At 41.9% G+C, this 13,614-nt stretch overlaps 1 protein-coding gene across 14 annotated transcripts in view; it reads right to left on the bottom strand.

The window, feature by feature from the left end:
• The window catches only part of NSD1 (nuclear receptor binding SET domain protein 1), a 166,863-nt gene that overhangs the window by 38,871 nt on the left and 114,378 nt on the right, over window positions 1-13,614 (bottom strand). For all 14 annotated transcript variants that reach the window (XM_055386342.2, XM_019026901.4, XM_055386343.2 and 11 more), the window contains 4 exons: window positions 11,655-11,773; window positions 10,129-10,272; window positions 6,643-6,766; window positions 1,319-1,519 (listed from right to left, as the gene is read on the bottom strand). In XM_055386342.2, coding sequence (XP_055242317.2) covers window positions 1,319-1,519; window positions 6,643-6,766; window positions 10,129-10,272; window positions 11,655-11,773 — 588 coding nt within the window. The remainder of the gene's footprint in view (window positions 1-1,318; window positions 1,520-6,642; window positions 6,767-10,128; window positions 10,273-11,654; window positions 11,774-13,614) is intronic.

Genomic DNA, 13,614 nt, shown 5'->3' with positions numbered 1-13,614 from the left:
TTACCAAAGAGAACACATTTCAAAACTTAAGTTTACCTATATGCACAGACAGTTTTGGAAAACTCAGGTCTCAGCTTAACTATGAAGCAGAAGAAAATTTCTAGGACAAGAGTTTTCATTAAAAAAACAAACAAAAAACAAATCAACACGAAACCCCCAATCCTGCCTTGACATGCATTTCTGAATGATATCACACTGAAACCAGAGATATAAAAATGGCCGGCCGGGCGCGGTGGCTCACACCTGTAATCCCAGCACTTTGGGAGGCCGAGGCAGGCAGATCACCTGAGGTCGGGAGTTCAAGACCAGCCTGACCAACATGGAGAAACTCTGTCTCTACTAAAAATACAAAATTAGCCAGGCATGGTGGCTCATGCCTGTAATCCCAGCTACTCGGGAGGCTGAGACAGGAGAATCACTTGAACCCGGGAGGCAGAGGTTGCGGTGAGCCGAGATTGCGCCATTGCACTCTAGCCCAGGCAACAAAAGCAAAACTCCATCTCAAAAAAAAAAAAAAGGCGCAGGGGGGCCACGCGTGGTGGCTCATGCCTGTAATGCCAGCACTTTGGGAGGCTGAGGTGGGTGGATCACAAGGTCAGGAGATCGAGGAGACTGGGTGACAGAGCAAGACTCCGTCTCAAAAAAAAAAAAAAAAAAAAAAAAGCCCAGGGGAAGGCTACACTCTGGTTTTCTAATCAATAGGGGGAAGAGGACATGCAGCAGAACACTTTCTCAAACTACATCTCGCATGAAATCCAAATATTTAATACCCTACCACACGACCCCATTGTGTTCTATGGAGCCCTGGCATTGCCTGGCTGCTGAACTAGTTCGTTATGCCCCTCTTCTCTCCCAAATACAATGTTGGTAATCTCTCTGATAAAAGCTAGAGAGAGGCCATAAAGTGACATGGTGGATTGACTGCATTTGAAAATATCTGTTGCCGGCTGGGCGCAGTGGCTCACGCCTGTAATCCCAGCACTTTGGGAGGCCGAGGCAGGTGGATCACGAGGTCAGGAGATCGAGACCATCCTGGCTAACACGGTGAAACCCCGTCTCTACTAAAAATACAAAAAAATTAGCCGGGCGTGGTGGCAGGCACCTGTAGTCCCAGCTACTCAGGAGGCTGAAGCAGGAGAATGGCGTGAACCCAGGAGGCGGAGCTTGCAGTGAGCCGAGATCACGCCACTGCACTCCAGCCTGGGCAACACAGCGAGACTCTGTCTCCAAAAAAAAAACAAAAAAGAAAAAAGAAAATATCTGTTGCCAATTAAACTGAGGTTTTACAATTAGACTGGTCCACATATGAAATCCATACCTTTAGATGCAGAAACATTGGCTGGATTAGCAGCATGACAGGTTATACAGATGTGGAGGGAGCACCGGAAGCCCTTGTTCTGCATAACAGTGGGTGGGTACTTCTGGACACACTCTTCATGGTAAAACTTTCCACACAAGGGTAGAAGGCACCTTTTAACATCTTCCCCACTCTGCTTACATACAAAACAGGTATGGATTCCTGAGAAGCCAAAAGAAGATAAATTAGTAAGAATTCAAGAATCTACCAAATGATAAACCATTAGGTGAAAAGTTCATAAGAAATTTTATAATGGACTGATCGGTTTGACATCGTCTGAACCCACTGTAACAATCTTCGTATTATTATAAATGAACAATCTGATAATACATACTCCCTGACGTGATACAACAGGAAGTACATGTTGTCTACAGAAAATGCTTGCCGCTGGCACCCCCGCCAAAAAAAGAAAAAACTGAAATTAAACCTAATCAAGCCCCTGGACTAACTACAAGTTTACAGGAAATATGGATGACAGAGGAACAAGTTAAAGGGATACCTCCAGGAGGCAACCAACGAAATTTAAGTTGGGCTGGGAGAGGAGGCTCACGCCTACAATCCCAGAACTTCAGGAGGCTGAGGTGAGTGGCTGGCTTGAGTCCAGGAAGTCGAGGCCAGCCCAGGCAACGTGGCAAAACTCCATCTCTACTAAACATAACAAAAATTAGCTGGGCGTGGTGATGCATGCCTGTGGTCCCAGCTACTCAAGAGGCTGAGGCAGGAGGATTGCTTGAGCCTAGAAGGTGGAGGTTTACTGAGCTGAGATCACACCAGTGCACTCCAGCCTGGGTGATAAGAGTGAGACCCTGCCTCAAAAAAAAAAAAAAAAAAAAGGTGTGGGGGCAGTATTGTTAAAGATAAGTAGAAACTTAAGAGATGTATAAAAAAGTTTACACTACAGGAAATCACCCGACATACAATGCTGGTAATCTCCCTAACAAAACCTACAGAGACGTTTTTGGCCTCTCTCTGGATCTAGATCTTGATTCAAAACATAATAAAAAGACATCCCTGAGACAAATGAGAAAATTTGAAAATGAACTGGCTGGTAGATGATGCAAAGAAGTTATTACATATTCTCGCTATACATTAGATGTTGTGTTAGAAACCTTTTGAAATATATGGAGAAAATGAGAGAGAAGTTGATAACTATTGAAATTAACTGAATACATGGAGATTCTTTACATTGTTCTACCCTGGTGTATGTCTTAAGATTTTTGTAATAAAAAGTCAAAAACCACCCAGAAGCAGTGTACTCAGCACTTGGGAGGCTAAGGCAATTGGATCACTGGAGGCCAGGAGTTCAAGCCTAGCCTGGGGAACATAGTGAGACACCGTCTCTACTAGAAATACAAAACAATTAGCTGGGTGTGGTGGCAGGCGCCTATAATCCCAACTACTACAGAGGCTGAGGCACGAGAATCTCTTGAACCTGGGAGGTGGAGGTTGCAGTGAGCTGAGATCACACCACCGAACTCCAGCCTGGGCCACAGAAGGAGACTGTCTCAGAAAAACAAAACAAAAAAACAGAAAAACAAAACAAAAATCAAAACAAAAAAACAAAACAAAACAAAAACCACAGACCTCTATCTCTCTGTGAGATGCAGTACAACATAAGAAAAAGAGCCTAAGCTTGACAGGTAAACAGACCTCAACATGAATCCTCCTATAGGTAATTGCTGGAAACGGAAGCTCATTCAAATCATCCATTTTATCTATAAACACTGAGAACATCCAGTAAATAAATATTTTAAGAACAATATTTGAATATGTATTTGTAAACAGGGAAAACACTACCTGATGCTGAATAACTGGTAACTTTTTTTTTTTTTTTTTTTGAGACTCCATCTCCCTCTCTCGCCCAGGATGGAGTGCAGTGGCATGTTGTCAGCTCACTGCAACCTCCACCTCCTGGGATCAAGCAATTCTCGTGACTTAGCCTCCCAAGTATGTGGGATTACAGGCACCCACCGCCATGCCTGGCTAATTTTTGTATTTTCAGTAGAGACAAGGTTTCACCACATTGGCCAGGCTGGTCTCAAACTTCTGACCTTAAAAAATCTGCCCACCTTAGCCTCCCAAAGTGCTGGGATTACAGGCGTGGTAGCTATTATTAAACCTGAGCAATCTAAACAATGATGTGACCACCCTATTGCAGGAAAATAGGGTGAGCCAAGAGCACTAATAAGTGACTCCCATTTCTTACACTGTACCAAAACTGGTAAAATGTCCTACTCTCAAAGATAATAGCTTTCCTAGGAAAAAGAGAAAAAAACCCACAAATTTAAAAAACCAAAAATAAAAAAATTCTATCTTCTTTATACCTCATGTCATATGCAAAACTTAATACAAAATACATCACAGACCTAATAGTGAAATGTGAAACTAAAAAATTCTATGAAGAAAACACAGAACTAAAAATCTTTGTGACACTGGTTGGACGTGGTGACTCACACCTGTAATCCCAGCCCTTTGGGAGTTTGGGAGGCCAAAGCAGGTGGATCATCTGAGGCCAGGAGTTTGAGAACAGCCTGGCCAACATGGTGAAACCTCGTCTCTACTAAAAATGCAAAAATTAGCTGGGCGTGGTGGTGCATGCCTGGTATTCTTGCTACTCGGGAGACTGAGGCCCAAGAATCGCTTGAACCCAGGAGGTGGAGGTTGCAGTTAGCTGAGATCACGCCACTGCACTCCGGCCTGGGTGACAGAGTGAGACTCTGTCGCAGATTAAAAAGAAAAAAAAAACAAGAAACAAAACTTTGTGACACTGGGTTAAGCAAAACTTCTTAGCTATGACAGCAAATCACAGTCCATAAAAAGAACAAATTGATAAACTGGATTTCATAAAAATTAAGAACTATTAGTCTTACAAACACATCACTAAGAAAATGAAAAAGTTGGCCAGGTGCAGTGGCTCATGCCTGTAATCCCAGCACTTTGGGAGGCCAAGGCAAGTGGACCACCTGAGGTCCGGAGTCCGAGACCAGCCTGACCAACAGGAGAAACCCCGTCTCTACTAAAAATCCAAAAATTAGCCGGGAGTGGTGGCACATGCCTGTAATCCCAGCTACTCGGGAGGCTGAGGCAGGAGACTCGCTTGAACCCAGGAGGCGGAGGTTGCCAAGACTGCGCCATTGCACTCGAGCCCGGGTGACAGTGCGAGACTCTGAAAAACAGAAACAAAAACAAAAACCGAAAAAAGAAAATGTGGCCAGGAATTGTGTGTTACACCTATAATCCCAACACTTTCAGAGGCTGAACGAGGAGGACTGCTTGATCCCAGGACTTCAAAACCAGCCTGGTAATAATGTAATAAAATCCTGTCTCTACAAAAATATTTAAAAAAATTAGCCAGGCATGTGGCAAGCACCTGTAGTCCCAGCTACTAAGGAGGCTGAGCCAGAAGGATAGCTTGAGCCTGGGAGGTTGAGGCTGAAGTGAGCCAGAATCGTATCACTGTACTCCAGACTAGGCGACAGAGAGAGACCCCGTCTCAAGGAAAAAAAAGAAAAATGGGAGGGGGAGGGAAGGGGCAGGGAGGGTACAAAGTGTCCAAAAACTTGAATGTTCTCAGCAGCTTTATTTATAATAACCAAAACGGGAAACAACCCAAATGTCTATCAACAGATGAATGGATCAACAACCAAGTAAATCCATACAACAAACTACTACTCAGAGATAAAAAGAAATGAACTATCAATACACACAACAACCTGACTGAATCTCAAAATAGTAATGCTGAGTGATGATTTCACAGATGCATACATATATACATACCAAAATTTCTCAACTCATACGCCTGAAATATGTGCAATTGTCTGCACTTCAATTTTACCTTAATAGAGCTGTTTTACACACTCAAAATGATTTTTCTCTTGACCCTATAATATCCTCCCTTTAGGTACTGTCTTCCTTTCTGCTGAAGTCAAGTTTCTTCAAGAAGTTATGTATACGGCTATCCACTCACCCTTCAATCTAGTGTAATGAGACATCCTCTGGCAAAAATTGAAGCATTTTCTCACTGCCACATACAAAAGCCTCTCTTCACTCCAGAACCTCCTTAGTATCTTTGCTGCATCTGCCCCTACAGATAACACCTGACTCCTGTGGCTTCAGAGATATTGACTAGCTCCTCCTCTCCTTCCAGTAACTCGTTATAAGAGCATATACGGCCAGGTAGTGTCACTGACCATTATCGTACCCTAATGACACTTTTTCTTTGGGAAGTATGATCCAGATGTGCAGCTTCAATGACTTACAGGCACAAGATCTATACCTCAGCCCTGATTTCTTCACTGTTTACATGCTGTAACATCTACACATCATGCTAAGAAAAAAAAAAAAAGGAGAGAGAGAGAGAGAGAGAGAGAGAGAGAGCGAGAGAACACTTTCCAGCCTGGGCAACATAGTAAGACCCCCCTTCTCAACAAAAAATAAAAAAAATTGCCCACGCATGGTGGCAAGTGGCTGTAGTCCCAGCTACTTGGGAAGCTGAGTTGGGAGGATTGCTTGAGCCCAGGAGCTCAAGACTACAATGAGCTATGATCATGCCACTGTACTCAAACCTGGACAACAAGACCTCATCTCTTATTAAAAAAAAAAAACAAAAAAACACTTTACTTTAGCACAGCTTTATGAAGTGCTTTACCAGCTGGTCTCAGCTGACTATTCCTATTTTCTAACCCAATCTAAGCATTATAACCCGCAAATAATCTTTTTACTTTTTTGGTAAATATTGTTATCGATGTATAATGTACACACCGTAAAGTACACACATCCTAAGAGTATAGTTGATGAAGTAAACATGCTCATGTAATCACTATGCAGATTAAGAATTACCAGTAACCAAGAAGCCCTCTTAGTTACTGCCTATGCCTTTTAACTAAAATATCCTAAACTCTATAAACACAGTGGCCTGTATTCCATATTCCCCAAATGTTTTACATGCTTTCATTACTAGACCTTCTGCCCTTCCCCTCCCGACATCAATTTCTCTTTCTCTCTTAAAGCTAAACACAGATATCCTCCTCTATGGCATTAGCTCATCTTTGCTTACATTACATTCTAAATGTATCACCAACACAATGCTTTTTGCACTGTATTATGCTACCCATTTATTATTCACTTGGTAGCTTTTCTGAAAGCAGTCACCCCACAGCACCATTTCTATATCTGTAACAACTAGCCCAGTGTTGCCACAAAATAGTGTCTCCAAAAAATGTCTTTCCTGAAAAACTTAAAATTCAAACTTTCTTTGAAGGAAGACCGTTCGATATCTACTTCACCTGTGCGACATTCATTGCAGATAAATTTTCCTCTTGGCATCTCAGTCAATCCAAGGCACTCCAGGTGGAAAGCCCCACAGCACTGAGCCTCACATAACAGCAGCTCACCCAATTTTTCACAATTCTGTTAAGAGAAAGAAAACATCTATCTGTTTTTCCATGTTTGAGAATCAAGAGTAAAACCAGTGTCAGTGGGTTAAAGTAAACAAAGGTTAAAAGTGGCAGAAAAGGAGGTGAGAAAGAGGCAAGGGCCCGTAGTTGTAGATTTTAGTCTAGTTACAAAGGTGTACCATTGGAGAGCTTTAACAAAGGAAGGCTAAAATCAGGTATTCATTTTTAAAAAGACTGTTCTGACTGCTACATGGAAAACGAGTTCAAGAGTAGAAAGGTCAGAAAAGAGCATAGAGATAAACCAGAAAGCTACTGAATGGTTCAAGCAACAGACACTGGCTAGCTAGAGTTGGATCATAAAGTTCCAAAAGAGCTACCACCAAGGTCTAAACAGCCCTTTTGGGACATACCTACAACCATCCCAGAGAGAGATCACTTTTCTGAAATAATCTCAGCTAAGATAGGGCCTCACTTAAGACAGGGGCTTAGGAAATAACAATGGGCATCTGTCACTATAAAACATTGTTAAGATTTATGAATTTTTTTTTTTTTTGAGACGGAGTCTTGCTCTGTCGCCCAGGATGGAGTACAATGGCACAATCTTGGCTCACTGCCACCTCTGCCACCCGGGTTCAAGTGATTCTCCTGCCTCAGCCTCCCGAGTAGCTGGGGATTACAGGCATGCGCCACCATGCCCAGCTAATTTTTGTATTTCTAGTAGAGATGGGGTTTCACCACGTTGGCCAGGCTGGTCTCGAACTCCTGACCTCATGATCCACCCACCTTGGCCTCCCAAAGTGCTGGGATTACAGATGTGAGCCACCGCACCCAGCCCAAATATTTTTAAAGCCTTGTACTACTATGAAAAGCAAACAAGCGGAAAGGTGACTAAGTAAGTTTTAGCTTCAAGAACTCATAGAAACAGAATAGGTCTTGATCACTTAAGAATTAAAGCTTAAATAAAAAACTAGGACAGCTTTAGGGAGAAAGGTTAGAGAGGTAGCCTGGAATTGATAGGGGAACTCAGGGACTTTATCAACCTATAGTCTGAGATATCCTCAAATGTCTGACTCCCCATTATCTACTATTCACATGTAAAAACTGAAAAATAGCACTATATATTGTACTTTGCATATTCAGAGTGCCAATAATGTTTCTATATATAGTAAAAAAAAAAAATGACCTTCAGCACTTAAATAGGAAAATGTTAATTACAACGTGAATTAGAAATAAAGTTTTTGCATTAACTAAATGTCATAGACTAATTCTTCAACTGGGATAACCACGTAATTTATCTTTCAAACTGGGACACCTGAGAGTGAAAAGAAGTGCTATTAATAAATTATGACAGCACAAGGGACCTACACAAAGACTGATCCAGACAAGCCAGGACCACAGGGTAACCTTACCTTTAACCTTTTCATTAAATGATCTTTGTAAAATGTATTTACACTCTGACTTGTCTCACTAAGTAAATAATGGGCATAACTGTTTTTGAGGATTAAGACTGTTGTTTGGGATCTGGTCCAAGAATGTAATAGTGAAGATAATAGGCAAAGAAACTGGATTGAAATTATATTGGTCACAATAACATTTTCTGGTCTGAGTTTACTTTTTTAGAGATCTCAACTTATTTATCTATTACTATTTATTATTTGTGAGATAGGGTCTCAGTCACCCAGGTGGGAGTGCAGTGGCATGACCATGGCTCACTAAAGCCTCTACCTCCCCAGCTTCAGGTGATCCAATGACCTCAGCCTCCCCAGCAGGGGAATTACAGGCACGCACTGTCATGCCTGGCTAATTTTTGTATTTTTGGCAGAGACAGGGTTTTACCATGTTGCCTGGCTGGTCTCAAATGATCCACCCACCTCAGCCTCACAAAGTGCTGAGATTAGTGCTGTGCTTGGCCTATGGTTTCAATTTAAAAAAGAACTGGCTGGGCGTGGTGGCTCACGCCTGTAATCCCAGCACTTTGGGAGGCCGAGGCGGGTGGATCACGAGGTCAGGAGATTGAGACCATCCTCGCCAACACGGTGAAACCCCATCTCTACCAAAAAATACAAAAAATTAGCCGGACATGGTGGTGGGCACCTGTAGTCCCGGTACTCGGGAGGCTGAGGCAGGAGAATGGCGCGAACCCAGGAGGCGGAGCTTGCAGTGAGCAGAGATCGCGCCACTGCACTGCAGCCTGGCCAACAGAGCGAGACTTCGTCTCAAAAATAAATAAATAAATAAATAAATTAATTAATAAAAAAGAAAAAAGAAAAACTAACATCCTCAAGTTTTTTGTTTATTTAAAAGACAAGTCTGTAATCTTGACCTGTTGGGCTACAGGTATGAGCCACTGCAGCTGGCTAATTTAAAAAAAAGACAAATTTTTTAAAAATAGAGACAGGGGTCTCGCTGTGCTGCCCAGGCTGGTCTAGAACTCCTGGCCTCAAGCAATCCTGCTGCCTCAGCTTCCAGAAGCACTGTGATTGTAGGTATGAGCCACTGCGCATTGCCTAACTTCAAGTTTGTATATACTAAATTTTAAGAATTACATAGGTAAATCAAGACCATTAAAAAAATATATATTCAAATGGTCATTGACTCTACTCACAAAGACTTCAAGTCTCTAACAATAAAGTGGAATCCCCTATCTCACAGAGAGGCAATCCAACAAAATGGTTAAGACTCTAAACCAACCAAGTGCAACGGAGCTTAAAGGTTAGAAAAACGGAGAGGGAGACTCTAAATCCAGACTGCCAAAGTTTAAATCCAGGCTTCTCTCATGAATATAAGCAAGCTATTTATCCTCTCTGTAATTTAGTTTCCTCATCTGCAAAATGGGAATAATCACAGAACTCTACTTATGAGATTATTAGGATGACTAAATAATGTAATATTTATAAAGTGCTTGGAGCAATACTTCATACATAGTAAATACTGTATAAATATTTATTAAATAAATAAAACAATATAGGTGGTAGGCTTTCTAAAGTCACCACATTAAAGGAAAAATATCTCAAAGCTAAAATTACCCTTGAAAAGTTTCTTACGAACCCAAAGATTCTGACACCATGAGAAGTACTGGAGAATTATATTTGAATAAGCAACCAGAGGTTCACATATTCCATCTCAGACTTGTTTCACGGCATATATTCCTTCATGGGCCTTAAGGGCACGTGGTTCACCAACACTAAACTATTTCTCCAAGTATCTTTCTTTGTGGGGAGAAAAAAAGGGGTCAAATCCTTAAAGAAAGTGACTCCACTGGAATCATCCAAAAGCACTGTTATTCTACCAAGAAACCATCATAAAGAGATGGAGTGGGTTTCCCTTTAAAGACGAACATGCAATGAAAACACAAGTGGGCAAACATTTCTCTACCTGACAGACATTCTCCTTGAGTGCAGCTCCTCCACCGCGTTCACCCTGTATTTTTTTAGAGGCAGGCATCCCGGGATCGTGTTCTACACCTTCCTCAACAGTCTCCTTGGGGCTTGTGGCCGTCCTGTGAGGCATTAGTTCTCCCTTGCAAAGAAAAAATAATGTCCCACATCTGTATTATTGATGTCTCTTCCATTTGACCCCCTCCCTCTGGGCTGCTATTTGTCTAGCCATTAAGCACTTACAGATGTTCAGCCAATCACTCGGGCGGACTGCATGCAATGTTAGTTCTAACCCTGCTGTGATTGGGCGGGTAGTGGGCGCCTCATGCCCTGCCACTAACTGCTCTGAGGCTGTTTGTTCCACTGGAACTTTCTGAGCTGTTCCATTTTAAGGTTTCACTAAGGGAGAGAAAACATTCTTAAGTTTATTTGATTACTTATTTGTCCTTCCAAGATCAGTGTTTCCTAAATAATGCCCCTCTTGGGCATTCTATTCAAATTGTCCTGGAAAGAAACATTCTGCATCATAATGTGTGATGCTGACCTGACTTCTCTCTTTTAACCTGAGTTGGAAACCCAAAGATAATATCAATGATTGCACTGATGCTTTGCAAGTAAATGGTTTTAAATCTTTTGTTTCCTGAAGGCCGATATTCATAAAAATTGTCCTAAGATTAAGTAGCTGATGGTCTCAAGAAATAAGCAAGTAAATCTTCCCGCTAACCACAGCAGTCTCGATTTTTTTTTTTTTTTTTAAATAGAGACAAGGTCTCACTGTATTTCACAGGTTGGTCTCGAAATCCTGTTCTCATATGATCCTCCCACCTCAGCCTCCCAAAGAGCTGAGTGGCATGAGCCACAATGCCCAGCCAGCAGTCTCAATTTTTTTCTTTTGCAACAGAGTCTCATTCTGTCACCCAGGCTGGAGGGCAGTGGCATGATTTCGGCTCACTACAACCTCTGCCTCAAGGGTTCAAGTGATTCTTGTGCCTCTGCCTGATTAGCTGGAATTATAGGCGCATGCCACCACACTCAGGTAATTTTTGTATTGTTAGTAGAGATGAGGTTTCACCATGTTGGTGAGGCTGGTCTCGAACTCTCAACCTCAAGTTATCTTCCCGCCTCGGCCTCCCAAAGTGTTGGGATTACAGGCGTGAGCCACAGCACCTGGCCAGTCTCAACTTTTATAGGACAGTATCTATGTTCCTTCAGATCATATGTTGACTTGATATTGTACTCTCTGGTTTTACAAGTTTACTTAACGATGAAACACTTATATACCTGATTGGACACCTACAGCATAGGATGTGATGATCTTTTAAAAAGACCATATTGACAGCTGCAATACATGCCTTGCCTTATTATTAGGATAAGGCTCTACTTTTCCTCCAAGATTCCTTATGGCCATCAGCCATTTCAGTAGAATAGTGTTCTTAAGAAAACTCAAGGGAAAGAGGGATGTGGCCTCTGGTGTGAAAAGTAGCTTCTCTTTAGAAGGTGAAAAGATCAGGAACTGAGTAATACCTCTGAGCCTGGAATCTCTTTTGACGAGTCATCATTTTTCACTTTTTTACACTGCATCTTGGCTGCAGCATGCCTCTGTCGTTTTCGCTTCCTTGGTTTGTCAAATATCTTGGTAGTGCCTGTGACAGGAAAATAGGTGTTAACTGCTGGCTACTAACACACATGTCCAAAATCTCTTATCCTATTATTAGAATAAAAACCAACCTTAAAACTCATTTAATTCTCCAGCTTTGTGGATTAGGAAAACGGGGGAAATAAGAATTGAGACTAACTCATGATGACATAACAAGGAGGGAAATGGCTACATATATGTAACTGCTCCCTCATATAGATTAAATAGTAAGTGTATAGGTTATTACAGACATTTTAATTTATATGATTGAAATGACAAATCTTGTAGTTCCTCAAAGGAATTAAATCCTATAGATGAAGGGGAAATGCATTTTACTAGTCATCAAAAGATACCACTCCCTAGACTTCAAGATTGGAGACAATAATATAAATCACTATATGATTTAAAGATTAAGGACTGGGCACCGTGGCTCAAGCCTGTAATCCCAGCACTTTGAGAGGCTGAGGCCGGCAGATCACATGAGGTCAGGAATTCGAGACCAGCCTGACCAACATAGTGAAATCCTGTCTCTACTAAAAATACAAAATTAGCCAGGCATGGTGGTGCATGCCTGTAATCCCAGCTACTCAGGAGGTTGAGGCAGGAGAATCACTTGAAACCAGGAGGTAGAGGTTGCAGTGAGCCGAGATCATGCCACCGCACTCCAGCCTGGGTAACAAGAGCGAAACTCCATCTCAAAAAAAATAAAAAATAAAAAAAATAAAAGGATTAAGATGGAGAGTTGAGGCTGGGCAGGGTGGCTCATGCCTGTAATCCCAGCACTTTGGGAGGCCAAGGTGGACAGAACACGACATCAGGAGATCGAGACCATCCTGGCCAACATGGTGAAACCCTATCTCTACTAAAAATACAAAACAAATTAGCCAGGCGTGAGGGAGTGCATCTGTAGTCCCAGCTACTCAGGAGGCTGAGGCAGGAGAATCGCTTGAACCCGGGAGGTGGAGGCTGCAGTGAACCGAGATTGTGCCACTGTACTCCAGCCTGGGCAACAGAGCCAGACTCCATCTCAAACAAAAAAAAAAAAAAAAAAAAGAAATTCTTCTAGTCCCTCCTGCACTTTCTGTTAAACACATTTCAACTGTGTTATAGAAACATAAAGAGGAATCTAAGAGGCATTTCATAAAACATTTAGGATATGTATGCTAGTTAACAATATGAAAGCTGGAGTTTTGAAGACTGCCTCAGTGAGCTCTTTTTTGACTGCCTGATTGAGTCGGAGAAGCTCTGCCATCAAAACTGCTCGCAGCCTAACACTAAAAGAAGAGTTAATATGAGCACAATAGAAAGATTTGAAATCCTCATAAGCTGGAACACTTAACACAAAATTTACAATGGATAAAGTTCATGTTGTAGGTTTTATTTTAAAAACAAAATATAAAAATACAGGAAAAGAGCTGTTATTATTATTACTACTATTATTTTAAGAGACATGGTCTCTCATTGTTGCCCAGGCTACAGTGCCTGGTGTGAGCAACAGCTCTCTGTAGCCTCAACCTCTCGGGTTCAAGGGATCGTTCCATGTCAGCTTAACAAGTAGCTGTGACTACAGAAATACACCACCATGCCTAGCTAATTTTTTTAAACTGTAGATAGAGACAGGGTCTCACTAAGTGCCGAGCCTGGTCTGGATGGAACACCTGGCCTCAAGTGATCCTCTAATCTTGGCCTCCAAAGCGCTGAAATTGCAGTTGTGGGCCACCATGAATGGCCTGATATTATTTTGAAAGCAGCTTATTTTTAAATCTTACAAGCAAACTGACAAACCTATGGGATTACAATTGCCACATAGCTAAAATAAGCTAACATGTTGCTAGATTTACTTGTTAG

Source organism: Gorilla gorilla, chromosome 4 (genome assembly GCF_029281585.2).
Source record: "Gorilla gorilla gorilla isolate KB3781 chromosome 4, NHGRI_mGorGor1-v2.1_pri, whole genome shotgun sequence".
In the NCBI taxonomy this organism is placed as follows: Eukaryota; Metazoa; Chordata; class Mammalia; order Primates; family Hominidae; genus Gorilla; species Gorilla gorilla.
This window is presented reverse-complemented; position numbering and strand designations above follow the sequence as displayed.